General features: G+C 37.4%; 1 protein-coding gene across 2 annotated transcripts; it reads left to right on the top strand.

Moving 5' to 3' along the window:
• The first annotated feature begins 4,054 nt into the window (after positions 1-4,054).
• On the top strand, positions 4,055-6,794 carry fezf2 (FEZ family zinc finger 2). Of its 2 annotated transcripts, XM_084101099.1 has the most exons (5): positions 4,055-4,243; positions 4,493-5,324; positions 5,439-5,573; positions 5,688-5,820; positions 6,189-6,794. In XM_084101099.1, exons 2-5 carry the CDS (start codon positions 4,515-4,517, stop codon positions 6,440-6,442), a joined length of 1,332 nt encoding a protein of 443 aa, XP_083957225.1. In that variant the 5' UTR covers positions 4,055-4,243; positions 4,493-4,514; the 3' UTR covers positions 6,443-6,794. The 2 variants fall into 2 exon arrangements, with proteins under 2 accessions (XP_083957225.1, XP_083957226.1); XM_084101100.1 differs by lacking the exon at positions 4,055-4,243 and having other exon boundaries at positions 4,385-5,324.
• Positions 6,795-9,931: the final 3,137 nt, after the last annotated feature.

The raw sequence follows: 9,931 nt of genomic DNA, 5'->3' as shown, positions 1-9,931 counted from the left end.
AAGTTACTTTGAAAAGTAACCCATTACAATAGGTTACTCCCTAAAAAAGTAACTCTCAGTTTTTCTCACCTGGGCTGGGCTGGGTTTGTGTTTTAATAATAAAAAAAAAAAACACTTTTGCAATAAAAAAATTTAACACAAATATGATGTTTATCTAAAAATCATTTTTGCTTATTCGTATAGTTGAATTGGATCATCAAAATACAGTGGCAAGGACATTGGTTAATAAAGTGAGATTAAAAACATAAAGTATAGCTATTTATGTTATTTAACATATTTTATTCATTTTGAGGAACAATGAATCTGTTTTTGTGCAAGTGAGATGAGTATGTTCACATTTAGTCTAGAACTGCAATAACCATCATGTTTACACAGCGCACATGATGCCTCTGCACTTACTCACGATTTCTCTCAACATGGGGACAGGAGAGCTGTCAGTCAATACATAGGAAAACAAAGTAACTTGCGTTACTTATTTGAAAAAGTAACTCAGATATTTGGTTGTAAATTTAGAGGTAATCTGCAGTAAATAGTAATCTAAATAGTAATCTGATTACATAAACCATGTTGCTTAATGCATTACCCCCAACACTGATAGCACGTTTATCGCAATTCTGACTTTATAACATGCAATTGCGATTTTATATCACACAATTCTGAGAAAAAAAGTCAGAATTGGGAGATAAAAAGTCTTTTTTATTTTTTTATTCGGTGGCAGAAACAAAATATCAACTGCATCGGATACAAATATAAAAATGGCCTTTCTAAAAGAGTGCAAACTTTGTCCTAAAAATCTAAAATATATTGCATAGATACAATTGCATTTAAGTAGATCATAGGAACATAAAAGCATTGAAGCAAAAGTATGTATTATTTTAATATTTTATTTTTTAAACATCTCTGGCACACAAAAATGAAGTGAATTTAAACAGATTTTTTTCTATTTGTAGCATGAAAAAACTATTAATTTCAGTATTTATTACATGTGTTTGAATGCATGTGTTTTTTAGTGTATTGTCACAGTCGCATGTTTTCAACAAACACACATCATCCACACACGGACAACTTTCTCTCTGTAATGTCAAGCCATTTGCTTCAGAATGCAAGGGTGATATCTTTAATCCTGGCCATTTGATCTGTTTACGTTAAACATCACACCAGCACTTCTTTAATCCAACAGTATATATGTGAGGAACCACTTTGAAAAAAGCAAAACAGGACATAGTTTCATACATAGTTTATAATGCATGCAAATATCTTACTTGGTATACATTGGAGTACAGTTTGCAATCTAATATAGATGTTTTAACTAATTGTAACACTTGAATGACAAAATGAACCTGTCATTCAGAGAACATTCATTGACACAATCAGAAAACTTCACTCAAATCAACATGAAAAGTGAACTAATCAACAGTTCTATAGCAGCAGATCACAGATCAGGGCTAAATTTAAATCTGTACTTTTCATCAAGACTCTTTGACTGATCTGAGAACAGATGGGAGCGTTGCATTGAATCGGTCTCTAAATGCACCTAAGGGTGGGATCCCTACAACAAAGTGTGGCACAATGTGTTTCTGGAGGTGTGCTAGAGTCTTGCTCCATTTCTGTTTGCCTCTCATGTCCTGCAATTTTACAGTTAAAGTGTAACATCACTTTCTTCCTTACTGCACCTGGAATTAAAAGCTGCAAAATCCACAGGTGTCTTCATTATCAGTAAGTACCACACGTTGGTGTTGGACACCCACATTTCAGTTCTTCTCTTATTAATGTGATTCACAAGCTGTAATTGCAGTTACAAAGATGATCTCATTCATTAAACACCCAAACTTATTTTAATTAAACAAAGTGGATGCAGAAAAAGTAGCCTTGCTGAAAATGATCCTTCAATAATTAGACAGTGATTATGTAGATTGACCACTTCTGAAAACATATGTCTATTTATGCATCAATTCTTATGATTACTAGAAACCCTGGGACGCTGGTCGACTTTAAAACTTGTGCCTTTACAAATGCAATTTTACTATACCACACACACACACACACACAAACACACACACTTTTCATTAGGACCAACATTTATCTTTTTTATTCCTTTTTAACAAGCAATGCAACAAATTCAGTTCCCAAATGTAAATATATTTTCAACTGCCATCCCCCAACTCAAACCAAATATGTACCAGTCACATTATGCAAAACAACAACAAAAACTCAACTATGACAGCCAAATATTTACCCCACATTCATATGTAGACATTTATGACATTCTTCCAAGATTCTGAAACTCATTCCTGGAAGGATGATCAGACTACAATATTAAGATGTCGTTTTTTCGATTAAGTTTCCGAACAATGTAATATAGTAGCAGACATGACCATTTTCTTCAGTTCCCTGCAGTGCCAACACGACAATTTCCTAATATATATTGTGAACTAATGGCTATTGTTCTCAAAAATCTATGTAAAGTTCTCTGGTTTGTATACTACAATTAAATGCGCCATAATACACAAGCAATTTGTCATGTAAATCGTGCTCCGTCTTTTGCCTCCTGCTTTCTGAAGAGGAGCGCGTCCGTTGAATTGGAATTTGAGCTAATTTCACAACGTGTTCGCGGACACAGATCAATGTTTATTGTGCGGACAAGCCGCTAATTGTGCCTGAATAAACTCAAATTAGAGTTAGATGATTTACATATGAGTAGAATTAGTGGAACCTCTCTGCGGTGGCTGCAGGTGTGGGGAATGGGTTTCTCAACTATTCTTTGCTTGTTTTATTTCGTTGAAACCGTAAACGCTACTCAACTACCATAAGAAATGTAGCTACTATATCGGCTAAACTGTATTAAAATTATTCCAATTCACGAGCAATTGAATCAAAAATAGCCTAGTATTTACAGTCAGCTTAACAAGCTAATGCGTGTTCGAAGACGTCATCATGCTTCAGTAAAGCAATAAAGATACGTTAAGTCAACATCATCTCCGGGCGTCGCTGAATGAGCAACTTCCACCATATTCTCCTCCGAGTAAAGATAATCACTAGCTGTGTTTGAACTTGAAAAGCTCCGTTTCGGCCTTTTTTTGTAATACTTTGTTGTGAGTCTCAGGTGAAATCGTCTGCAAACAAATGATTTCAAGCTGGCCCTCTTAAAAAGACGAGAGGGCGACTGGTCATTGTAGCAAGAACACAAAACTCTGGATTCCAGCAAACTTTTTATACAGCTTTAAAAGGGTCTCTCTCTTTTTTTTCCCCATTTCGTGCTATAGCCTACCTCTGGCCAGGCTAAGTCTTTTCTTCCCTGCTTTAATCCTTCCCTTTATTTCAGAAAAACACAAAACCAGGTTCCACGCAGTGCTTTAGTGGCTAAAAGTGAAAGAGCTGCTTCTTTCGGGGCTGAACTCTGAATCGCGCTGGAAAATTGGTTCCTCTGAATAGGTGAAGGAGGAAAAACGTTTAATAGGATCCGAGGGAGGTTCTGCTCTCGCAATCTGCTCTCTAAACAGGTGGAAATTGGACCTTCTCAATTGTACAAATAGTAAGTATAAAAACCAGCATGGAAAAGCAATTTTCAGCGACAAGGATTAGCAAGTTGCAATGAAAATTGAAACTGGTCGGATGGTCCCCAAATCCTTCTTATTAAACCGAGCTGAATTGCACATTTCCTGTGAAACTGAGCGCTTAATAAATAAATAAAATAAAATAAACGTATGCATATGTTTTAATATAATATAATATAATATAATATATCACCAAATGCAGCAATTTTATGATCAAAGTAGGCTACGTTTTAGTCTCCTTATAAAAACAACATTATTTTTCATGAATGAAATGAACTGAAAAAAGTCACTATACAATAATGTAAATTAAAGACATTTTCTTCTAAATGTTTTACTGCACTCCACCTGCACCTCGCGGATCATAAATGCGAACCGCATGCGCATGTGGATGCGCGACAGACGAATTGGGGCAAGAAACTTAAATAATAATCTGTAGTATCTGTCATGCATACCACCCCCGTGGCCGTGTATAAATGAGCGCTAAGAGAGGGGACAGTTCTGGTGATGGCGCTTCCTTGTCACCCTGATAAGAGCAAGAGCAAGTGATGTCAGCTAAGTGCTCCAGACAGTGATCTCGCGCTGATGAGGACGTCTGCGAGTAAAATGTGACAGTGCCACGCCGTTATCGTTGAATACATCTGCTGTGTGCTTTGGAGGAAAAGGGTAAACTACAACATCGGTTCTCTGGCGTAAGTTTGCTGTAAGATTTTCGCAAGTGCTGAATAGGAATCGACGCTGGGAGGGGTTTTGTCTTATTCTCTGCTTAACGAGCTCTGTAATGTCCTGTTAATTTTGTGTGTACTAGTTAATGAGCATTAATCGGGTACCCCTGGATGCTATTGTTCAGGGGATGGCCATTTGAATGCAAATGGATGACATTGTAAAAGCAAGGTGCTTATTAAACTGGTGCGTGTCCTGGCTTCTCTGGAATTCAACAGGAGAGGACGGGGCGGCTGGTCGATGCTCACACCAAGTTGGGTAGAAATGGCGAGCTCTCTCCCTGTGGAAACAGTGATGTCCTGCCCGAGACTTGACGACAGGAGCGGGGCCACGGCTGCAGCGCCCAAGTCCCTGGCCTTTTCCATCGACAGAATCATGTCCAAGACTTCGGAACCGAAAGCCGCAGCGGAGGAACGCCGTGGAGGACTTGAGGGATCCGAAGGGAAGAGAACGATCGGCTTGTGTACACCCATTCCCTGCATGATCCCGATCCAGCCGTTCAGCTACGACCTGCAGGCCAAGGCTTTAATGAACTATTCCGAGTTCTGGAAAGTTAATTTCAGGGGAGCACTATGCACTTCAGCGGCCATGTGTAAAGCCAACTGCGGCGTCTGCAGCAAAACGGACGCGGGCATCAAGCACTCGGTGTTGCCGGGGAGCAGGGTCATCAAACCGCAGGTCATACACCAAGCGCTGGCCATGCCTACCAACGGATCGTTGTGTTATTTCAATTATTTGGACTCTTATCATCAGTCCGATCTGCTGAGCGGACACTTATTTTCCTCAGCAATCGCGAACTCTCAAGCACAAGCCATAAGCGCGCACCAGAAGCTCCTCTTGTTGGAGAACGCGAAACTTGCGTGTGTTTCACCCGAGAAATTCCCCACACCTCAGTACCCACATAAAGAGCATCTTCCGGGGCAGCTGGACCAGATTGTTCGGGAGAACAACAATCTGACTGAGAAGAACGGGGTGAAAGCGCACAGCAAAACGAATAACTGCTCTGCTGACGGGAAACCCAAGAACTTCACGTGTGAAGTTTGTGGAAAGGTAAATTACGAAATTTCTCAAGTTGTTTTGACGCGACGTGAGAAATGAAAATAATGCACACATAAAATAAATTGTCGATGATTTATTAAGCTCTTTGTTTTCTTTCTTTTAAAGGTCTTCAACGCGCACTATAACCTGACGCGTCACATGCCGGTACACACAGGCGCGAGGCCGTTCGTGTGTAAAGTATGCGGGAAAGGTTTCCGCCAGGCTAGCACATTATGTAGACATAAAATCATTCACACACAGGTGAGTAATTTATTTATTTTTTTTGCAATTTATGGTCCTTACAATTTTTAAATAAATTGCTCTCGCGAGATATAATTTACTTACAAATAGGCTATGTTGTGACTTTATTCACAGGAGAAACCTCATAAATGTAACCAGTGTGGAAAAGCTTTCAACAGAAGCTCGACTTTAAACACACACATCCGAATTCACGCCGGCTACAAACCATTCGTCTGCGAATTTTGTGGAAAGGGCTTTCATCAAAAAGGTAAGAATTCTCTTAAGATAAGTTTCTTTTTTGTGTGCATAAAATTCGAAATATTTCATTTGATGTTTGGTTTGTAGTTATTAATACATTTTAAATGAGATCAATTTGTCACTCTACTAACTACTTAGGCAACCATTACAAGATTTTTACATTTCATATGGGTCAAAACACAGACCTTTAACTCCTTTGTACGTCGACAGCTCTCGACATGATATTAACTAAGTTTGACAACTTCTTGACTTCAACATGCAAAGTGCTGATTAGGGAAGGCTTGAAAATGAAACTCTTCTGTTAAATGTAACTTAATTGTGAACTGTTGACCTGTTGGGGGGAAAACTGACATAGTTCGTTTTGTGTTATTTTTTCAGGGAATTACAAGAATCACAAACTGACCCACAGTGGCGAAAAACAGTACAAGTGTTCAATCTGTAGCAAAGCCTTCCATCAGGTCTATAACCTCACGTTTCACATGCACACGCACAACGATAAGAAGCCCTTCACCTGCGGGACCTGCGGGAAGGGCTTCTGCAGGAACTTTGACTTGAAAAAGCACATACGGAAATTGCACGACAACATCAGTTTATCCGGCGGAAATGATTCTTCCAGAGGACACCAAAACTGAGACGCGACCTGTTTTTGACTGAACTTGGACAAATTATGAAATTGAACAGCACCATTTTTTTTTCTTTTTTTGAACTTTTTCTGGTGGTGCTCAAACATCGTCCACCGACATGAACGAAGATGAAGGGGACGAGAGAAAATCATCACATCATCGAGGAATTGTACATAAAAACAGAATAAAATATTATTTAATGAAATCATGCCATACGGGGCTGTCAAGCAATTATTTGTAGACTAGATGAAACAAAAGGGTTTTATAAATAAATACCAACCTATGTGTAAAAAGAAAATGTTTGATAAATTTGTTGACAATTGTTGACACAAATGCTAAAATAAAATCATAAATACAATAATGTCGGATTTATTTTATATATAGAAAAATTACATGAATTCACAATTTTTAATAGGTATCTGTTTGTTTAACATACATCGTAATTGTTTCATTTTTGGGGGTTTCTCATATTCATATGATTGTTTTTTATGCTACGATATCATTTGAAAATGTAGGCTTAATTCAGACTTGAGTTTCGCAATTTTAAAAGAATTACATTTACTTTTACAACAATTCTTAAATAAATTTCATTACAAATATTGTTTTTAAATAAAACACATTCGTCTTTATAAGTAGATTTATATATAAATGTATAGGCCTATTTATTTAAAATAAAACATACATTCGTCTTTATAAGTCAAATTAAAGAGGTTAAAAACTGTGCGATTTTTTTAAGCACACTAGCACAGTATACGTAAATTAGTTGTATAGATTGTGCCGTTTTATAAAATCAAAGGACAAACAAGACTTGTTCATCTATCAAATATAATATCGATATATTGCCTGCAGCCATTCGGTGCAGTTAAATTTAAAGCTCATAATGACATGTCTGGTGGAGTTCAAAGCCTGTGGTTTCACTCAGACATTTGATACACGGCTCTGCCTCTGTGACCGTACACTTGACTTCAGTTTAATGGCTCAAATTATCAGATAAAACATGGACTCTTGAAAGCCTATTACGTTAATCAACTAAAGAGCCTCAGGGGAAGCTTCAGCGCATCAAGTCGTGTTCATCATCGGTAGGTGGAAAATGGACTACACTTTTCCCACTTCTCCTCATCACCGCAGCTTTAATAAACAATAATGTATTCCGCGCACGGATCCTGGAACAATATTATCCTTACACGCCAACAGAAATTCTGATGAGAGACAAGCGCGTGATCCCAAATCTTGCTCTCCCAATTAAAGCCCAATTAGCAATTATGCCCACGTCTTGGGACCGCGAGGAAGACTAATATTACTAGTTGAATGGCCTATTCACCTCCTCAGAGGCACGGTTCTAAAATGTGTTTGAACAGAAGTGTCTTCGTTTCATTCGAATGTCATCCCGTGTGGAATAACAACCCGAGTTTCAATAGGCATAAGCGAGAGCTAACCTGCCATACATTTGACATAGTCTACAGCTGTACTTACTGAATAATGTGCATTTTATTGGGCAGAAAAGGCTATAAAACGGATAGTAAAATAATTATTATGAAGAATAAGAATAAACTATATTATTTCTGCCGTATAATTTTAATGCATCATTTTCAAATGCATAAAATCGCCTGGGAGATGAGGATTTAATAAGCGATTAATGAATATTATAATTCAAAATAGAAAACACTGTAAAAAAGTTGCTGCCTTAAAATAAAAAGTACAATCAACTTGGATGTTTAAGTAATTTCAACTTAAATAAATTTAAACTGACTTAACTTTGAATCTTGTATAACTTACACAAAAAAGTAAAATTGCTTAACTTATTTTGATGAGTTAAAGCAATGTAAAAATGTGTTGTCATAACTTATTGATCATGTTTTTTTTTTTTTTTTTTTTTTACAGTGAAGTTATAGCAAAGTGCAAGAACTATAAGAACGATCACCTCGATTTTATTCACATTCGAATTGGTCTAAAACCGTGCAGTAAACGTATCACTGTAGGTTCCTATACTTTGATTTTCTTTAATAATAATAATAATAATAATAAGGCAGCAGTTAAACTTTAATTTATTTATTTATTTCAGAGGGTTGAAACTTTAAATGCGTTGAGATTTGATGTGCTGTGTGGGTGCAGTGTTTTTTTTTTTTTTTAAACACAATATAACATCCGCATACAAACGATTAACTAAAATATCCGAGCATTTCTGGTGGTGAAGAGGTCTGGGAAAATACCAGTTGTGGGCGGGTCTCTCCAAAAGACATGTTTGTGTGAGGTATAAAAAAATCCCTTTTGTGCAAAGCTGGCTATCTTGCCTATAGTGGCTAAAAAAGATTGCAGAGAAGAAAACAACTTAAAGGCAGTCTCGTTGGCCTTTTTCTGCACTTACCTCTCAAACATCTGAGCAACCAGCTTTGCTTCTAGAAACATGTTAATTGACAACGGAGCTCATTACTGCATGCGCATGTAACGCGGCGAGAGGGATTATAGGGACAAGAGCGCATTAATGAACTGTCAACAGCGCAGAGCATGTACACGGCAGAGATCAGCCGAAATTGAGGCATTTACAAGCGACAAAAGCTCGTCTGAGACAGGAAGAAAAAAAAAGACCCAGACTTTTGTTTGGTCAACTCAATTGATTGTAAATGGAAGATTAACGGGGGTAGCGTCAGCATTTTTAAGGGGGCGAGGAAGAAAAGGTCCCAATTAAGTCCACCAAATGTTAACTACATCGTTTCTCTCAGTTTAGCCCAAATGAAATTCTAATTAAACCGTCCTCTTTCCATCGTTTTGGAAAGCAATTTCTCTCCCAGTTGGAGAAGAGCGGGCTAGTTGTAGTACTTGTTAAGAGAAGCATTGCTTCTTGGCACAAAGCGCTCGCGAGGCGCATTGAAGCGCGCCAAAGGGGAAAGTTAATGAGCGTAAGGCGCGCGCTCTTTGGATCCGTTCCTGCAGAACGGTGTTGAAAAGATGGACGCAGCCAAGCGATCGCATGGTGTTCTGTACACGTATTTACGTCCAAGAAGATGATGATAAAGAAGGTCAACCTGACAATATGTTGTTTAATCCAGTTTCACGGGCTGTGAACATTCATTCAACGAATAACTGAGACGACATGTAAAAAATGAAGGTAATCACATATTCACAAATAATAGGCTACCTCCCTCACAGTTGTGCAATGTATTGACAAACTGAGCAATTATAGTTACAGTTTATACAAAAATGACTTGAATACACAAATTCTATGATGAAGGAGAGTTCAATTACTGATTTTTTTTTATTTTTTAGGTGGACTTAAAGTAAAAAATGTCTCAGTGGTGTAGATTATCAGAGAATGTAAACAACAACAACAACAATATAAATAAAAAATTAACGGAAAAATCTTTTATGATTATTTTTTAGAAATAATGACGCAGTTTTGTACTAAAAAAAATAATGACACACACACACACACACACACACACACACACACACACATATATATATATATATATATATATATATATATATATATATATATAT

Source organism: Abramis brama, assembly GCF_963993115.1.
Source record: "Abramis brama genome assembly, chromosome: 23".
NCBI classification, from domain to species: domain Eukaryota; kingdom Metazoa; phylum Chordata; class Actinopteri; order Cypriniformes; family Leuciscidae; genus Abramis; species Abramis brama.
This window is presented reverse-complemented; position numbering and strand designations above follow the sequence as displayed.

Bases quoted from the DNA above. Each gene is read 5' to 3' on its own strand.
- fezf2 (XM_084101099.1), top strand. From the start codon at position 4,515: ATGCTCACACCAAGTTGGGTAGAAATGGCGAGCTCTCTCCCTGTGGAA. The intron at 5,574-5,687 runs GTGAGTAATTTA...CTTTATTCACAG, and splicing joins ATAAAATCATTCACACACAG to GAGAAACCTCATAAATGTAA. The intron at 5,821-6,188 runs GTAAGAATTCTC...TTATTTTTTCAG, and splicing joins AAAGGGCTTTCATCAAAAAG to GGAATTACAAGAATCACAAA.